This window comes from Molothrus aeneus, chromosome 8 (assembly GCF_037042795.1).
Source record: "Molothrus aeneus isolate 106 chromosome 8, BPBGC_Maene_1.0, whole genome shotgun sequence".
NCBI classification, from domain to species: Eukaryota; Metazoa; Chordata; class Aves; order Passeriformes; family Icteridae; genus Molothrus; species Molothrus aeneus.
The window spans coordinates 36,093,477-36,112,564 of NC_089653.1; the positions used below are offsets into that span (position 1 = coordinate 36,093,477).

The 19,088-nt window shown below is 34.3% G+C and overlaps 1 protein-coding gene across 1 annotated transcript in view; it reads right to left on the reverse strand.

The window, feature by feature from the left end:
* The window catches only part of CFAP46 (cilia and flagella associated protein 46), a 71,168-nt gene that overhangs the window by 46,576 nt on the left and 5,504 nt on the right, over nucleotides 1–19,088 (reverse strand). Inside the window, exons 6-18 of the mRNA XM_066554624.1 lie at nucleotides 17,758–17,881; nucleotides 16,292–16,386; nucleotides 15,401–15,508; nucleotides 14,260–14,359; nucleotides 12,480–12,578; nucleotides 11,027–11,217; nucleotides 8,861–9,089; nucleotides 7,737–7,857; nucleotides 5,876–5,999; nucleotides 4,832–4,962; nucleotides 3,359–3,504; nucleotides 2,702–2,835; nucleotides 928–1,140 (exon numbers count right to left, since the gene is read on the reverse strand). Of these exons, the coding sequence (XP_066410721.1) occupies nucleotides 928–1,140; nucleotides 2,702–2,835; nucleotides 3,359–3,504; nucleotides 4,832–4,962; nucleotides 5,876–5,999; nucleotides 7,737–7,857; nucleotides 8,861–9,089; nucleotides 11,027–11,217; nucleotides 12,480–12,578; nucleotides 14,260–14,359; nucleotides 15,401–15,508; nucleotides 16,292–16,386; nucleotides 17,758–17,881 (1,815 nt within the window). The remainder of the gene's footprint in view (nucleotides 1–927; nucleotides 1,141–2,701; nucleotides 2,836–3,358; nucleotides 3,505–4,831; nucleotides 4,963–5,875; nucleotides 6,000–7,736; nucleotides 7,858–8,860; nucleotides 9,090–11,026; nucleotides 11,218–12,479; nucleotides 12,579–14,259; nucleotides 14,360–15,400; nucleotides 15,509–16,291; nucleotides 16,387–17,757; nucleotides 17,882–19,088) is intronic.

Here is a 19,088-nt window from a genome sequence, read left to right on the forward strand (position 1 = left end):
ATGGTTATCATGCCAATCCACTGCCAAGCAGAAATTTTTGGGTTTTTTGGGTTTTGGTGTTTTGGGTTTTTTTTTCAGAAAACATGAACCTTACTATACCTAAGAGATTATTGCTAGTACATATTGATGTAAGTATCAAAATAAATAAGCAGGTATTACCAGTCTTCATCTCTGCACAAACAGAAATCTTAATTTTATTCCCCACTACTGTTAAAAGAGACTTCTTTGCTGCTGGTCATTACTCTACCTAGAGGTGAGGCCAGTCCCAATGAAGTTCCAAAGTATCTAGGAATTTGTCCTATAGTCAGATTTTGACTAGAGTATCTACTCCACAATGGTTGATCATTCTCTCATTGCATTTACTGCAGGACAGGATTTCTCTAAACCACTGTGGAATCCATGTTCCCATTTTCATGGTCTACTAACGAGCACATTCCCTTTATTTCTTTTGTTTTCTATTTTCTCGTATTTCAGAACCAGCAGTAATCTGCTTACACTGGTTAGAACTATTTGCAATGAAGTATCTTTACAAAACAATTCAAGATCAGAGAACTGACAGAAGGCAAATGCATTTTGAGCTGTTGTGCAAACAGAGTCTCAGAGAATTTTCCCAATTTGCTGACTAACTTAACAAAATGCTATTTTGCATGCACATGTTGCTATTCCACGCTGAAGAGAAAGTAATATTTATTGGTCTAAAGTTATCATGGCTTACAGTGTATAGCAACAAAGAACAAACAGAAAGGATTAACACTTATTTTCACAATTTATCTCCTGAGCTACTCTATATATACACCAAGACTCCTTCACTGCCAATGAAAGCCAGCAATAAATATTTCACAGCACAAAGTGACTTTCAATATTTGCAATAATATTTTCTGTGTTTTAGAAAAAAGAGTATGTTCATATCCAAGCATCTCAATTTACCCGTCATGCCTGACAGTCTTGATAGCTCCAAGAAGAGTCTGCAGGTACTCAATAATGTCCCTCTGTCTTCCTGAAGAAATCACATGTCTGTTGTAATTTAAGATATACACGACAGCATTGTGAACAATCCAGGCTTCATTCAATTCTTCTCCTATTTCAGCTGCACGTTGGAAGTTTTCCATAGCATACTGAGATAAGCTGTCTATCCATAAACTATAAAATTAGTATAAGGAAGCTGTTAGTCCAAAGCTTCAAACTAGAAGGAATTCTATCATAAGGTTAAATATGCAGTACTACCAACAACAAGAACAAAAATGTAATTAATTTTCATTCAATTTTAATTAACTAATTTAGTTGCATTTATTAAGTTCTCATCCACTGACTTGATTTTACTTCAGTGAGAAGATGGTTCAGAAAAGGAAATAGTACCAACATAAAATGAGTAGTCTCTGACATTGAAATGCTATTAGCTTAAAAAACAGTGTCTATGGTTCAGGTTTCATCCACATGTTTGGGCTTTTTAAATGCGTGTGTGAATCCACCCATCAGTGCTAGAAATCAAACAACCATGTCAAGGCTCTACTTGAACATAGATATGAATGAGGCATGCCATCTAAGAGTTAAGGACACGTCTTTTTTACTCAAAACTGCATGTGCTGTTACACTCAAAGACACTTCCAGGTGCTTTGAAATGCTGTAATATTTTTAAATAGAATAACATTTTCTTCACAGTCTGTGCAATAACTTCCTTTCAATAAATTTATTTTCTTTCTTAATTATCAAAATGTACTATTACTTTGAAAAAACAATACTAAAATACAGTCTTGAATGATCATACAGAATTGCCATGGTTCCAAAGTCATGAAGTCAAAAGCACAAACTGACAATGGGTATTACTATGTCAACAGTGGTACAGGACACAGTACCAGACTAAAGTCCTTTTTTTCCTACAGGTTTTTAATCTAATTAGGCAAACTCAAAAATAGCTAGTAGCAAATTTTGGAACAGAGTTCTCATCTTCTTTGCCCCTTGGCTCTGATCAGTTTATAATTTTTCCCATTCTACTGAACATTTGCAAGCAGACAGAGTGAGAAACTTTACTTAATTTTCAGATTTCATGAACAGACCTAGGGACACGACTCTGCCATCATGATCTCTCAGGACATGACCACTGTAACAATAAGGCTGGTATTACTATGAACGTGAACAGCAGAGAGTCTAAGCATCATCTTCAGAAATCTCACTCCTCCTTTTTCTCCTTCACAAGAAATAATCATGTCAGACTAGTAAAAAACAGTGCTTGCTATATTCTACTCTCCCAAATTCATTTCAGTTGATTGGATGGAGCACACTAGATTCGAAAACTGGAATAATTCATCGTATGCATTCAGTACTATGAAATCATTATATGTATAGGAGCTAAAAAGCAAGACAAAAAGACCTTTTGGATTTGAGAAAACATATTTTTAAATACAGAATTTAATTATCTAAGTGTCAATGTACAACAATTATTTTTCAGCTTGGAACACTAGCTTCTAGTTTCAGAGAAATAAATGTTAAATGAAGAATAAAATGCACACTCCAGAATGAAAGGAAACCTAAGAAAAATATCTCAAACAATTTTTTAGATCTTTTTCCCGTTTCCCATGACTACCCACCAAAATGAAGAATCTGGTGACAATTTTACTAAGGAGAAACAGTTTTTGCAGTTATCAGCAGTGTCTCATAATAATGATCTGTTAAAGAGTTCCTTGGTCTTGATATAAAAAAGTACCTGTATGTTTTCCATTCTGGATCACTGTCAGGAAGATACGAAACACGTCCTGGATGACACTGGTATGTAGCTTCTGGAGGTACAGCATGATCATTCAGCTTGACTCCCTGCAGTCTTAATAAATGAACAGTTGCCTGAAAAGACACAGAGAAATAAATTGTCTACCCAGGTTATCATTGTAAAAACAGATTATTTCTTCCTATTAGTGCTGTTACCTCTTCAAAAATTAAAAAAAACATAATGTTTTTTCAAATACTGTACAGGCATGTACAAGTATATGAAATACAATGCTCAGTACTTCATAAGCTTAAAATTGTCTACAGCTAATTTTACTAAATAATTACATGGAGAAAACCCCATAATTTATATATGTAAATTTTTCAATTACGCTGGAACTTCATGGATCCAGAAATGTAATGTCAGATGTCAAAAATTTACAGTAGAATCTCTTGTAAAGTAGTGTTATCAGCACCTGCAGTAAAACTATAGCTACAGTTACTTTCACACATTATTTTGATAAGGTTGCTTCATGAAACCACTTCTTCCTTTACTTCCGATGGAGATAGAAAATAACTAAACTCAAAATTCTGGTGCTTCAAGATTTGTATATAAAACAAAACTAAACAAATATGAATGATAGTTATGTAATTTATTTACCTCTGCATTAATAAATCTTATTTCTGCTAGTATTCTGAATAAATCTGCTTCAAAAGAAAAGGATTTAGCAGGCAGCAATGATTTTCCTGATGAGCGGCCACGTTGACCATCCATCATCACATTTGCATTAGCTTTATTCTTCTGTGCTAAAAATAAATAAACCCATTATTATTTCCATGCAAATCATCGTCTTCATTTTTAAATTTACAAATCCCTACATATTCTTAAATTCACAAGGAATAGTTAGCAAGAAAAGATTTTTAATTATTTCAAGTAACTAACTTTTACATTATTGCCATTTATTGCACTCAAAACCTGTTCCCAAGCAGTGCTGAGGCATTTGTTACCTGTGATTTTTCTGCATTTCAATTTATTTATAATCTTCAATATTTGCAGCAAATAACTTGCTCCAGTCATAGTATGCATACTGAAATTTCAGTGTGAATAGATGAATAGACTCCATGGCCTCTAGTTCAATTTTACTGCATAAATGGAAGTGGAGCATAGAACTGGATTATGCAGAGGCTAAAGTCTTTTTGCATTTGAATCATGGACTGGGTTGACTTTCTGGTAATGCACACATTGGTAAAGAGGAATTTAGTTTAATAATGAAGAGAAAGGACTAAGGTTGTTTTAATATAAACACAAAGTTTGTAATTCTACCAAGTTTCAATTCATCGTGCTTTTGGTGCATGGTTGCCTTCAGTTTCCGGTAAGTGTATTTATTTTTCCCTTATTTTGTTTGGAAAGAAGACAAAAGACTAAACATGGCTAGTCTGAAGATGCAAAACTTGTGAAAGAAAACCAGCAAATTAATGTGCTATTTTAAATGGACTTTGGAAAAAAATATGGAATAGATTCGATTAACTTTAGCTAGTGAAAAGAAAAACCATTTCATCTATTCTTAAATATGAATTTTACAAATTCCCTAACAACTTTAAAAGCCAGTAAGCAGAGAGGGATTTGAAAGTGCTTTGCCCCAAGTTAAAAACTCTTAACATGCACTAGGTTTCCAGCAGACCCTTAAGGAACAAGGTACAATGTTGGATACCTCAGAGGAAACACTCACTAATAGGGGATTAAAGGGTAGAAAATGTTAACATGTGAGCCTCATACAATGTGACTTACAACCCATTTTTCTTCAGCTCCATCAGACATGAATGATATGGACCTAGATGACCATGAGGGAATTTGCCTGTGTTCTTAAGACAGGCAGATGTATTTCACAGAAGTGCTTCTCTACAGCACTGGTGAAACACTTCTGACAGCAGAGTATGGCTTCTACAAAAAAAATGTAATGACTGATTTCTAGATTTGGAAGTTCAACATGTATGCCAACATGCAGTGCCAGAAAAGAAACTCAGGGAACTTTGGGAATGGGAGGAAATAAAATAATATTGTCTGTCTCCTTTTAGTAACTTAAATAAACGATTAAAAAGTTCCTTACAAGATTGAAAATGATTTGTCACTTACTTTGTTTATGCTTTGTTGCCTCCCTAGACAAAATATCATCATACAAGAGGCAAAATCTACATGCTGCACGACAGACATCCCACACTTCCTGTTTACATGCAACTTTTGCCAAATCTGCCCAAAGTATAATTCTACCAAAGAAAAAGCATAAATAAAATTAGTTAATAAGCAGGATTAGGTTCCACCGTTCAGGACTGACAAAAATAATCTTGTCAATAATGATGGCCACCAGGAAAAAAAATTACATCTAATCAAAATTAATAAATGGAAGACTTCTTGTCAGTAGCAAAGGTAACACTATTACTTTATCTATTAAAAATAATCTCTTCAGCATACCAAGAGACAGAATTCTTCTCTTGGATGGTAATTCTACCTAAGCTTCAAAACACATGTGACAACCCTCATTTTCTATCTCATAAAGTAAACTAAATATTTCAAAACTAATGTTGAGAATTTAAAAATAAGTCTTGAAAACTAGTCTGGATTTAGAACCTTTAAAAAAACAACTGCCTTTAAATTTCAGCACAGGAATTTTTAGTGCAGAAAAAAGGTAGACACATCCTTTTAACTAAAGAATGACAAAATTATATATAAAAATGAAACCTGTCATTTTTCTAGAGATTAATCTTTCTGACTCTCAGAATGAACTACTTAGCTTTTTAACCAAAAAAGTTGTAGTACATGATGTGCTTCTTAGGTACAAGGACTTAAAAAGACACTTGCAAGTATCAATTCTTCATCAAGTACAAGCCTTAATCCACGCATCCCTCTGTATGTTGGGCTCACATCAATAGAACAGGTGAGTTTAAGTGTGCATGTGAGAAAGCAGATTAGAAATAGGGAAAGAATAAAATTCTGCATAGCATGGAAATATAACAGAGCTTTCTGAACACAAAACTATACACACGCTTCAATATGTTGCCAGAGGCTGAAATATTCAACCTCTTACAAGGTGCCATCCACTAAAAACCTCAGAGACAGAACCTTTCCTCTTAAAGACTTCTACAAAAGATGAAAGAGACACTTCTGGTCTGTAGCAATTACCTTTCTCTGCTATTTCCATTTTTTACGTGTTTCAAATGTTCATCGACTTTCTTCACACTTTTAGTATGATGTTGGGCTTTTGCACAGAGGTAGCTTATTTGACTATTACTTTTACCTGAGAAAACTTGGTGAAGAAATAAAAATTAATGGTAGTTTTTTATAGATTAGAAATTTTAAAATCTACAAGAATGGCAAGGAAATAGATCCATAATTCCTTGCTGAAACACTCAAAATCCAGCCCTTTTCTCATTTCCTCAAGCTTTCCTCAAACCAGCCAACAAACATAAAATCATGTATTCTACCAACATCTATTTTGGTTTTTTCCTGTATCTTGAAATACAGTTGTCCCATCCAAAACTAATCTATGCTTGTTTAGTGCCCAAATATCTCAAATAGACTACTTTTCTGACAGGACATGTAGTGCTCCAGTTAGGTTCATTCAAGAGCAAGTGAACCATGTGTATAAAGTACACACTCATGCTGAAAACAGAAAGTTTTTCCATGCAACTGAAAAGAAAAAATAACTATATAAATCTGATGTTCTGTCCTATGTACATTTAATATAATAAATTTGCATATGTATTTTCTTACTCCTTCAATGCACATGTATAAGCTTGTGGCAACTTAAGTCATAGAAAAAGCAAAAACTCACTGCTTGGATGACAGCCTAAGAAACAACTGAAATTTTTCAGAACAAAATAATATAAATATTATGTCAAAAGAAGTCTTGTAATAGCTTCAATGTTGTAATAATCTCACTCATTTTAAAAATTCAGCCTGGAAGGCTAATGTGTGCTCAGATTTATTCTCAGAGGAATCTCAAAAGTAATTGTACAGTTGTTAAGTTAAAATTTAACAGCAAGGAGATGTTTTAATTCTCTTCGTTTCACAAATATGATAAATTTTATCACTTTAAATAATCTATGAAAATGTTTTCCAGCAGTATAGTTTTCACATTCTTAAAAGGACTGCACAGAGTCGAACAGTTGATCTGTAAATATGACTCTGGCTTCTAAGTGATTAGTTGATCAAGTTTGAAATGGGGATATGAAAGGTGAACTTTGTGACCTGGCTGAACAGACAGCATGGTGTTCCACAGCACACACAGGCTGCTCTGGAAGCAACAGGACTCTTTCTGTAGCATTCCCTTCCTCCAGCATAATCTCTACTGCAGGAGTACACTGGTTTTACTCAGAGTTAGTAAAATTAGTCACATACACATACTTGATTTATTGCCAAGATAGTACAAAACAGTTAAGGCAATCTGGTAAGAGTGTTCCCTGTCCACTCTTCCTCAACCAGGCGCTGTATAATCACAAACTGATTTTGTTTTTCTGTTTGAGGCATAAGGAATGTATCCATTTATGGTGCATGTTTTAGAAAGTAAATAATGAATTCACATCTAAATCCCTGTGCAAAACTAGAGCTCTCAAAGGCAAGATTTTAGAAGAGAATAACAATTACAATATAGAAAGAATAATTAAAAAGTGTTAATTACAAAAGGTGTTAATTACACCAGGTATTATTGCGTGAAATTTCTGAAAACACCACTTAAAAATGACCCTGGTTATAAAAACATTCAGGAATGGTACTTAGTGAAAATAGAACTACTTACAGCACACTACAGCACAACAGTAGGATTCAGAGCAATTTGGAGGGGAAATTAACACCTTTTCCAGTATCACCATACAACTTTTTTATCCCTAATGAAAATAATAGGAAGTCTGCCACAGAATGCGGCAGAACTATCACTTCATCTGTATTGTAATATTCCCTATATGTTGCCATCAGATGCAATGTCCAGCCTTTAAGAGTGTGCAAAGCAAAGTTAGTAACTTTTAGTCACATGCACATACTTTACCTTTAGCTTCATTTTCACTGTCAAGGACTATTTGGAATGTGTCAGGAGCTAATGCAAGACCTGCATTTACCAGAAGTGATCTCTTTTTCCTCATATTATCCTTTTGTTTTCCCCTTTTAGCCTGCATAAAGAAAAGAACTCATTGTCACAAGGCTCATTTTATATTCCAACTAGATCTTATTTACTAAACATAACAGAATATACATCATATAATTTGCAACTACCAAAAAATACCCATAGACTTGTGTATCTTTAGGTATCTTACACATCATTCTACAGCATGACTGTCATTGAAAGTGAATGTGGAACTTGTGTTGATACTCATGATTACACCACAGATAATTTAATACGATGTGCTGTTTCTGCTTCTCATGAATCTTTACAGTATATTCCTCAGTATATAACCTGACATTATGTTATACCTTTCCAAACAAACAAAGAACAGAATTTATTCACAACCAACAGTAACATATCCGGTGTGCAGTGGCTAGGAATTGCTATAAAATACAAAAAGATCCCGGTCTGCTAAGAACTAACCAAAGTCAGAGGAGGCATGGTTTTTTTGAAGCAACATTTAAACGGAGTAAGCTTGCATGGAAAAGCATTTGAACCAGGAAAACAAGCAGTTGCCAGTATGATTTTTATTGAGGTGTTAAGGCAGCACAACAGAATTAGATGCGGTCACTCTTGACAATGCCCATATTGTGACTGTAGAGTATATTATTTAGTGGCATTTGTGAGAACCACACGATATTGACTTATAGCCAGCAAGGATGTTTAGCAATTTGAACACTGTGCTTCTCATTAAATAAAACTGTTTCATGCAATGAAATCCTAATTATTGACAACTGCTATTCTTTTTTTGCTGATATTTCTGCTAATTAACAGCTCCCTGCCTTTCCCAAGAAATAAGCTTTGAAAGAATGGGGAAAAAAATCCTTTACTATGATCTTCAGACTGTGAAGCAGCATAACCACTTCAAGGCAACAAAGCAAAGACAGTTTGCTGAAAACAAACTGATGCTGGCTCTACTAATACGCAGTTCTACTAAACAGCTGTCTCTCCTCTGCTGGAATGTAATAAGCAAGCCTATTCCAGCTACAGACTTTGTTCTCCATGCTTACCTGTTCAATCAGCATTACCGCCTGATCCTCTAGACGCTCAGGTGACTCGTACAGCATAGCACTCAAACGAAGGCGGTTAAAACTCAGTCTCAGATGTTCTTGATACTGCCCACTGTTGTTCAGGTGCATAGCTTTCTGCAAATGTTCCAGAGCAGCCTCTAGTCTATCCCCATCTTCTTCAATACGAGCTATTTCCATATGAACTTGACAACGCAACAAAATCAGCATGCTAAGGATTACAAATTTAAGTGTAAACTGTTAAAATAAGGTACACTAAAATTCTTAGACCTAAAACTCACTCAAAGGTGAAACTCAGTAATTAAAAGTGACTCCAGTATTAAAACTGATATTGTCTTTTTAACTGACTCGTTGCTTTAATTTTCACTATCATGCCTTTTTAACTGAAATTAATAAGAAAATTTAACTGCATATTATTTTCACTTACCCTGCAGGAGAATGCAATGTATCTTGTAGACTAACTGGTCTTTATATATCTGTAGAACTCTTTTTCAGTACTGCTTAGACATGCAAATCAGGTGAAGAGGTTTTCAAAAGTAGTTAACTGACAGAGAAACTATAATGTGCTGAATAAGGACTTTTGACAAAAGTTCACTCTCTGCTCCTAACATTAAAGTAGACGCTAATACTCTTGAAACTTTAGCCCTGGTCATATTTGCTCAGCTCTTTCAAAGATGGGGCTCACCTCAGGCATACACATTCACTCTAAGTATGGTCTCTACCCAGGTGTTGTTGACTTCACTCTATGAAGCCAGCGTATCTTCACCAAAAACTGCACGGTCTCCAGTCTCAGGTACGCCCAGCTCCCTATCCATCACCTGCTCCAGGAGGCTGTCATGACAGTTCAGACCTCTACATACTACTACTGATTATTTTTAGGAAGAAAAACAAAAAATCAGATAAATTTAAGCAATGTTATGAAAAAGAGAGAGAAGAAAGGTTTTCAAGTCTATTCAATATCATGCCATAGGACTAATGTATGTCCACATCAGAGCCAGCCTGACTGAGCAAGTAGCATCCTTTTCCTGTGGACCAAAGTAGCCACAATTAATGTTGCTATCAAACCAAAAATTAAGACAGGCAAATTAATCGACACAAATTACTTCATTCAATCTCTAGAGACAGTACCACATCAGAATTGAGGCTGAGTCTGCTGAGTCTGCTTGTTAAGAATATACATGTGACAAACTCTCAAACCCTCATCTCTCCAAAATCTCCCTGCAGGCTTTTAGAGAAAAACTGCCATTACTAACATTTAGTACAAATTTCAAAGTTGCCTATGCTGATCTTGAATTCTCTATATGGAAACAGAATAACAGTACAGCAATATAATATAGTGCTTTCATGCATGTGTATATCCACTCTTTATACAACTGGAAACAAATTTTTAAAACACTGAAACTAGATTCCTCACCTTCCTGTGCAATACATGCAGCAGAAACCACCCACTGTCCTGCTCAAACAGCAGATTGTGTCAATTGCAACTCGCTCTACTGCAAAGGTTCTGATCCTTGTTCTTAAGTCAGATAATGCACAGGTCCAAACTTAACAAAGTACCAAATAGTAATGTTTACTTGTAGACTCAAATTAACAAAAATGTGAAAATATTTAGGCACTTAAGGTTAAATACAGCATAATAGCAAATAGAAGAATGTACCCTAAAAAAAATGTTTTGTTAATACAGGAGGTTTTTTAATTAAAAAGAAGCATCATCAAAGATACAAAAGTAGTATCTTGCAAGAGTCTTTTTTGACATATAATATAGAAGCCATGATGTTTTTTCAGAAGCAATTTTTAAAATTTTATTTTTGTAACCAACAAAAGCAATGTTAACACAAGAATCTAGACCACAGTCCAACACTTATACTGCAGCTTTGGAATTTTCTCACAGAATTTTGATTAATTAGAGTATTTTTAAATTCCTCAAATATTTCAATATTTGTTACAGGCCATTAAACAGTGTAAGATTGTGCCTGAAAGGAACCTATATTTAAATGATTAACAGGGAAATGTATGCAACATGCAGGCACGCATTTATTACAAGCCAGTGGAAAATTCTCGAAGACACTTTATATCACAGAACTTGAGGTTTTAAATGAGTTTGATGCTTTGAGACCTTTCAAAATACTATACAGCATTGAAAATTACCTGTCAATCTCCTCAAGGACATCAGCAACGGAGATCAATGGCTTTCGCACATGTTGATGCAAATTGTGTTGTAGTAGTGGTAAGCACAGATTCCACTGGGTTGCACAAACAACCTGAATCGCACCAGGATCTCCCAACTGAACTGCACGTTTTAATGTTAATTCAAGATTTTTGACCAATTTCAGCTGAGCCTACATACATGAAGAATTAATTAGCACCATGGCATTAATAAATAGAATTTCTTACATGTTCTTTCAAATTTTAATCTTAGGACTGTTTTCAGTAGAAAGCAGTCCCTCAGTCAGCAAACTTTGGGAAGTATTTATTTTAGATGCTCCAGGCTGCTATCATGTATTTCTGGCAGAAGTCTGTCAGCTACTCCCCATTCTTATGATAAACAAAAATTGATGATTGCGAATACTTGTGAATTCAGAAGGTTTAGCCACTTTGGGGTTTTTTTGACATTCAGCTACAGATGCAGTACCAAAGAGGAAAAAATAAATATTATTACTGGAATTTGCCATACTGTCAATTAAACTTGGTTCTTATTAAATCTAGAAGCCAATATTACCTACAGTAACAGACTTGTCATTTATTACATTATTTTTAGAGGTTATGCAAGTAAAAAAAAAAATCAGGAAAAAAAGTCAAACGAAATCCCTCTCCAATTGAATACACTATAGACTTAAAAATTAGAAATCCCTAAATATCTCGTTTTACATTTTACTATTAGTAGTGCTTCATATTATGAAGAATTCATTAACAAGAGGGTATTTTTTCAAAAGGTGAGTGGAATTTCTGAACTCCAAAATTATTATAGTCCTAGATAGGAGTAAGTCTTTGCGCTACCAAGTTCCATTAAACATATTCCTACTTCCCACTGAAGGAACTTAAGGTGACTCTAACAACTGGTCTAAACTGCTCATTGTAGGTATCTCTCTAACACCATTAATAATATTGATATTTAGGCTTCTAACTTTGATGGTCTGAATTACAATTGAGCCAACCAACCACAGAAATTCAAGAAAACCGTTCCCAGCGTGATCAGGAACAATCCACATTTCTGACGTAAGAATTTGTATTACATTGACCATAACATGCAGTCACAGTTGAGATGGACTCAATGATCCCTAGTGGTCCTTTCCAACCCAAGATATTCCTTGAAAAGAGGTCCCATAAAGGCAAAATATGAAAACATGCCTCAATGCTACCATCTTTGCTCTTGGAAAGCAATATATTATGAACCTTTACAGTCAGACAGAAAACTTGAGGGAGCAACACACAACTATGGTTTATTTTTCCCCGTTTGCTTATTAGAAGTCCAATTTAAAAGAGTATAAAGGTTAAAAGAATTCCTTATCAGTATAATGTAATTAAGAGACACAGTCAAATGCAATATTCCACATTTAACAAATTAAAACTTTTACTTTTTTCTCAAAGTTAAAGAATGTACCTCAACAACTCCTTTGGTATAAGTCACAATTTCAGTGCCATCTTTCTTCATTTCATATTCATATTCCAGACATTCTATCTCAATAAGTTTCCCTTGCTCCTACAAAGTATTAATACACAAAATGCTAATTTTAATAATTAAAAAGAAATACCATAAAGGTTAAACCCATGCAATTACAGTAACACAGCACTGTACTTTCCTACTGAAAATCCCACTATACTAGTGAGTTAACTGCAATGATACAAAGGGAATGGAATTTGCTGTTTGAACTGCAGTCCCTTAATACTCACTGGAAGATGCAAAATAATTTTTAAGCTGCTCATTGCCAGAATTTGCAGTAAGAAAAACAGTGTACACCTGATTCCTCCTATACTGTAATTTGATTTCAGTTCTAATAGAATCATAGAATCACAGAATGGTTTGGGTTGGAAGGGGCCTTAAACCCCATCCAGTTCCAACACCCTGCTTATGGGCAGGGACACCTTCCACTATCCCAATATGCCCCAAACCCCATCCAACCTGACCTTGAACACTTCGAGGCATGGAGCAGCCACAGCATTTCTGAGCAACCTGTGCCAAGGCCTCACCACTATCACAAGCAATACTATTTTCACAATATCTGATTTAAATCTGCCTTCTTCTATTTACTCATTAATGTTATTAAAAAGACACATGCTTGGAATAAACAGGCACGAGTCAAGACAGAAAGGATTCAGCTTGACGGGCAGTGAAACTTTTAAGTGAAAAATGAGCTTAGACTTTTAACAGCTTAGGAAAGAGCTGACTATTAAATCATATAAATTCTATGTATGGATCATAGAAACACCTAAGTTATGCTGTATTTGGGTTAAATTGGTGTAGTAAGCAAATTTAGACAGCCTCTCCATTCCTAATTCTTTATGAGCTATTATCAAATCACTCAGCATGACCGTTGGTAACTGAACATCCCCATGACTGGAAAAGAGAAAAGAGATCATGAAAAACTTAATGACAAGTACACATCGAGATGGAATTCATGTTATGATTGAGAAATTTGCCAGTACTTGGAAAAAGACAAGGAACTGACATTTTGACATAAGATTTTCCTTACTCTACTATAACAAGAAATCACTGTCAAGTGATGGTGAGCAATCAGATGGTCACTTAAAAACACATTAACTCCAATGGAGAGCGTTGAAATAGAAACCAAGTTTCTCTGTTGCTGCCACACAACAGATATTCCCCACTACCGTCTACACAAATACTTAGATTAAATCCTTGTGAATCTTTGATCTAGGGGATTTAAACACATCTTCCAGTGGAATGCTATGGATTTGTATATGATTTTAGACTTTCAGGAAATGTTCAGAATAATGGGCCTGAATCAGACACCTGGAATTCAAAAAAAAAATTCTGTGAGGATAACTTAAATTTTATGAGTAACTCTAAGTGGGATCATTATAATAGAAATTGGAGTTTAACTTCTAATCATACTCTTGCATAGGTAACATTTTAAAAACATAGCAAAAATTTACAGTTAATATTTATTTGCCAAAATAAACTGCACTGCTAATTACCCTAGTCTACCCACAGCCTACTTTCTGACCTTGCATCTACTTCTCTAGTTTAGGAAGAAATCAAGTATCACAATAATTATATATCAATGAATATATAAACAATACACAGATGGACAGAATACCGTAGAATCATTACTACTATTTTTTAAATGTAAACACAAAAGGAGTGTGGGAGTGTGGGTGTGTGTGTAAAAAAAATCCAAACCCACATAATTAAAACTTACAGTAATTGGTGTGCTCTTCAGATCAAGTATACAACGAGCTGCAAGGTCAGTGCAGTTTACTTTCAGAGAAAAACGAGCTAATTCCAGAATCAAAGGAATCCTTCAAAAATACAAAAAAAAATTCAGAGAATTTGATATTGCTCTTCCATGGAATTAAAAAAAACACTCTTTGAAAGTAACTGTGCAATGCATCTGAAAACCTTGCAGTCATATGAATATTAGAGGAATTATTATTATAATGTTAAATATTATAACTATCATTATTATAATTATACTAGTAATGCTCACAGTTAACTAGGAAAAAAGAAAGAGTTCAAAGTTGGCTACATGAAAAATACAAAAGTTAATCTGTTTATGGAAAATAATTAGCATACTCCTTCGCAGTCTGCACAAACAGTCCCTGAAGAAGAAATACAGAAGAAATACAGAATACAAGAAATACAGAATTAAATGCATGAAGCACAGACATGGTGAAGTAAGAAACTTCAGATTGCAGAAAATTTTGGAAATGCAATTCAATGAACTGGCCCACATAGCCATTAAATCCATCAATCTCTTACCCAGGAACTAAGAACACAGAAACAGAGATGGAGACTATTTTGTAACTGTTTGGAGGTCTATAAATAACCAGATGAGCATAATGTACTGTCTGGAACAGGAGAACTGATAAGATACCTGAATATTGTCAAAGAGTGTTTACCTTAACAAGTAAAAATGTAATATTACTTCCATATGTAACAGCTGTGATCTAACTACTGGAATAGTCGTCAGTTTAGTATTTCAAACTTATGCTGAAGAGTTGGAAGGCCCCAGGAAAAGTTAAAAATTAACTACAGTGTGAAAAGTACGTGTCAATTTTAAGACCTTCTAAAAATCTCGTTTTATCAAAAATAAATTATTATGGAAAGATTTAATCATATTATACAAACAGCTGCATGGAGAAAGATATTTAATCTTGGGTTCTGTCATAAAGCTTAATAAGATTTTGTCCTTTATTAAGATGACCTATGTGTTAACACAACACAAACAACTAAGTAGGAGTGCAATCTCTGCAAGGTCATCAGGAATTTTGACAGACTTCAATGGAAGCAGGATCAGCTTCATCATCAATTTCCAAGGGGCTGTGGCAAATAAAACTCACTTCACATTGAGAACAGATGCTGGAGGTACATCATATTGTTTCAAAAGCACATATAAAGAATTCAGATTTCTGGTGGCATCACTTGGAAATACATTTGTGTCCCACTGCCTGCAACATATGAGGAATATGAGGGTCATAATTTTTTTGTGAGAAATGTTATTGCATTAATAAATTGAAATAACTCTCCTAACTTCAGAATGGATGGCTCTTATTCCAAGGTATCAGTGGCCTACCTGGATATTGAAATATCAAGAAAAAAAAATCTATAAAACCTAAGTTCAGTATGTGAATTAATATTTCAGACAGAATTTTTTTTTTTTTCAGAAGAAAAAAAAATAGGTGTGTAATACTCCTTTTCCATAATGTCGGTATAGATTAATCCACTGCTAGTAAGAAAAGAATCAATATTTTTAAAATGGGGAAATCTTGAGACACTGAAAAAAATTACATGAGATTTTGCTATGCAGTCTAATTTTCAAATTTTTCTTATACCTTTAAAATTTAAAGAATTTTAAAAGCATTATGCTCCATGATTTGTACATTGTATTTTAGGTGATTTCCCCACTTCATCTTTACTTTCTTGTACACAGCTTGGGGATGGAACTGCAGTCCATTTGATATTAAAATGTCTTTCAGACTCCAAAATTCTTTCTCCTGGCAATATCTCTACAACACACTGATCCCTACATTCCCAAAGAGCTAGCTCACTTTTTTGATGAGACTGTTTAGACAGACTTGGCTGTTACTGCCCAAACTGTCATGATTTTCCTTTTGAGGAATTAAATCCTGCAGCTGATTTTTTCTACAAGCATATGGGATCCCAGAACCTGATCCTAGCTCTGTAACATGCAGCATCAAAGTACAAGTGAAAGGATACATTTTCATACTTACAACTTTAACACCTGCATTTTATAAATAACTGAAAGGCAGATGGAATTTTGTATCTCCTTCTCTACCTGGGAAATATCCATTAGTTTGTGATACACCTATAAAATAACAATTTAATAATTATTTGATTAAATTAGCAAAGGACCAACACTCAACAGGGCTAAAATAAAGCAGGTATGTTGACTGTTTTCATAGACTTTAAGGGCAATGTGGCTGCTATGATAATCTATGTTGTTCTGCATAGATAATACAAAGATCATCCAGCTGAGCTATACTGACCTTCCAAGAGTCAGGATCAGAACTATAAGCAGAAATATAAATGTGGAACTACCTTCTGAGTTAGAATCCTAATTAATGCATTTTTAACACCTTGTGGTAGAACTCATTCTGAAATCATCTCATCCAGCTGAGACAAACAAATTTTATCTGTACCTATAGATTATAGGCAGGGAAAAAAATATTATTAAGACATTACAATAAGCTGCAGTTACTTCAATTTAGCTGTAGAGTTACACATCAGTAGTGTGCAGATCATTTCCTTTGACTCTCACACTGACTGCCCACACCTATCAAAACTGATTACTTAAGCTGTACTGGAACACTTAAGTTTTGCAGGACTCCAGTATGCTGCTACTAAAGCACTCAATAGCTTGGATCATACTTCTGCAGCCCAAGCAAGTTTTAGAACTACTTCATTCTTCTCTTTAAGGACATTGTCAAATGGCTCTGCTCAATAATTCTTATCAAAATACAAAAGCAATTTCAAGCTTTTGTAATGAAGGGTGATTCTTTCATTATTATCACACCTCTGGAGTGCTGCTTATTGGTTCTCTTAATTCAAATGTTAGAGAAATTTGTAATATAAACATACACTTTTGGAATGCAGTGGTTGCGGAGTAGAGAGAAGAAGACAACTGACAGTGTAGTAGAATGAAAGAAAATATGCCTGCACACAACTTCTGAGTTTTATTTGCCTTTTTCTGCTTTTGCCATATTTGTCTTTGCCCTCTAATTTCCTAAATTAAGGGCATGCAAGAAATGAGAACTATTGTCATATCCTCCAATTTTCAGAATTATTTGAAGGTTTCAAGCTGAATCACTGAAATATTTATCAGCATGAGAAATACTAAACAGATACTAAATATGCCCTCAGTGGCATAACACAGGTTAAATTTCCCTTACTACACCTTCTCTTTCAATAGTAATTAGTACCAAACAGAATTTTTAGGATTGGCCACAATTATCCCCATTATATTATGATGTGTCAAAAAAACAAGAAGTAGTAAGGAGCTCTTTAGCTTATAGTATCAAAAATATACAATTAGTGAAAATCTCTGCATAGCTACTGAATTGTTTGGTAGATCATAAAATTTAAATGAAGAAAACATATAACAATTATAACTATGATCTTATGAAATGTAGAGAGAGCTTCTGTCTTAGTGGGAATTTAAAATATTTTTCAGCATTACCATTAAAGAAAATATTTGAGAGTATTTATCCGGAACATTTTCCTTAATAAAGACTGCTGCAGTAGATGAAAACTCTTTTGCTTCTTTCAGTTTTGAAGCGTCGAGGAAGCACTCAAGTAAATTTCTGCAGATCAAATAAATGTATTAAATGTTTATTAACACTTTCCAAAATAATCCTTAGTTACATTTTTTAACACTCTTTGTATTCAAGATACCACTTCTAAATGCAGTACAAGCAATTAGTGCTATAAAGCATTGACTCAAAACAAAAGAGACCCTCTAATTTCTACATCTTTGCTTCTTCCAGATATATACACATATTTAGTGAAGATCACAATAAGAATCTTGGAAAATTTGGAGTTGTTTTGTGAAAACTTTTCTCAACAAGATACCTGGAATTAAAAAGATTCATTATTTAAAAGTGTATGAAAAAAACATTTCTGTGAGACGTATTGTAAGATTCTCCCTTAACTACGGGAAAGGCTAGTATTTCAAAGCCATTTAGCAAAAGAAAACTATTCACACTGGAAACAGCAACATATCTACTGGATTTTCTATACTTTATCTGATTTGACTGAAAAAGAGCCTGTGACTCCACAACATAAATTAACAACCACAATAATCATAATTTAAAAAAAAATTATGAATAAATACCACTTTAAAAAAATACAACCATTAGTTTTATAACACAAACACACTGTGTGCATTTGTTTGTTTTCATCAATACCCCAGCAAGAGTTTGATACCAGGAAACTGCATGCATGGTGTTACAGATAGTCCTTAGCACACCCCTTGGAATGTTTTGTTAATTCCCTCCAGTTTCAGTTTATAAAGAAAATGCTACATAGCAATAAACCACAGTCACAGACCACAGAAACAGACTATTTCACTAAGAGAAAGGGAAAAAACTATGGTAGGAGTGCAAGAGGAGCTGGAATCAGTCTGTTGAACAGGGGATCAAAACGTCTCTGCCAGAAGTTGTGGGACCTTGAAAAATTACCTAGACAGTCCTCCTTTTGCACATAAAAATGTTGTTTTCAGTACAATTATCTCAAGGTTTATGCTCCAGCTTTGCTCAGGAAATGTGAGAATGGTAATACATTGCTATTTATACACCATTTATTTCCAGTTACTATCAATGACTCAAACACTACATCCAAAATTACTGTGAAAATTCAGATCCAATCTAGGGCGCTGCTGTCTCTGTCACTAAAACTTCAAGCTTAAAATAAAGATAGAAATGAAGCACCTTTTTACATTCAGTACATTTATGTCTCTTTAAAAAGTTATTAATTAAACTTTTCACAACAAATACATCTACAACATTACCA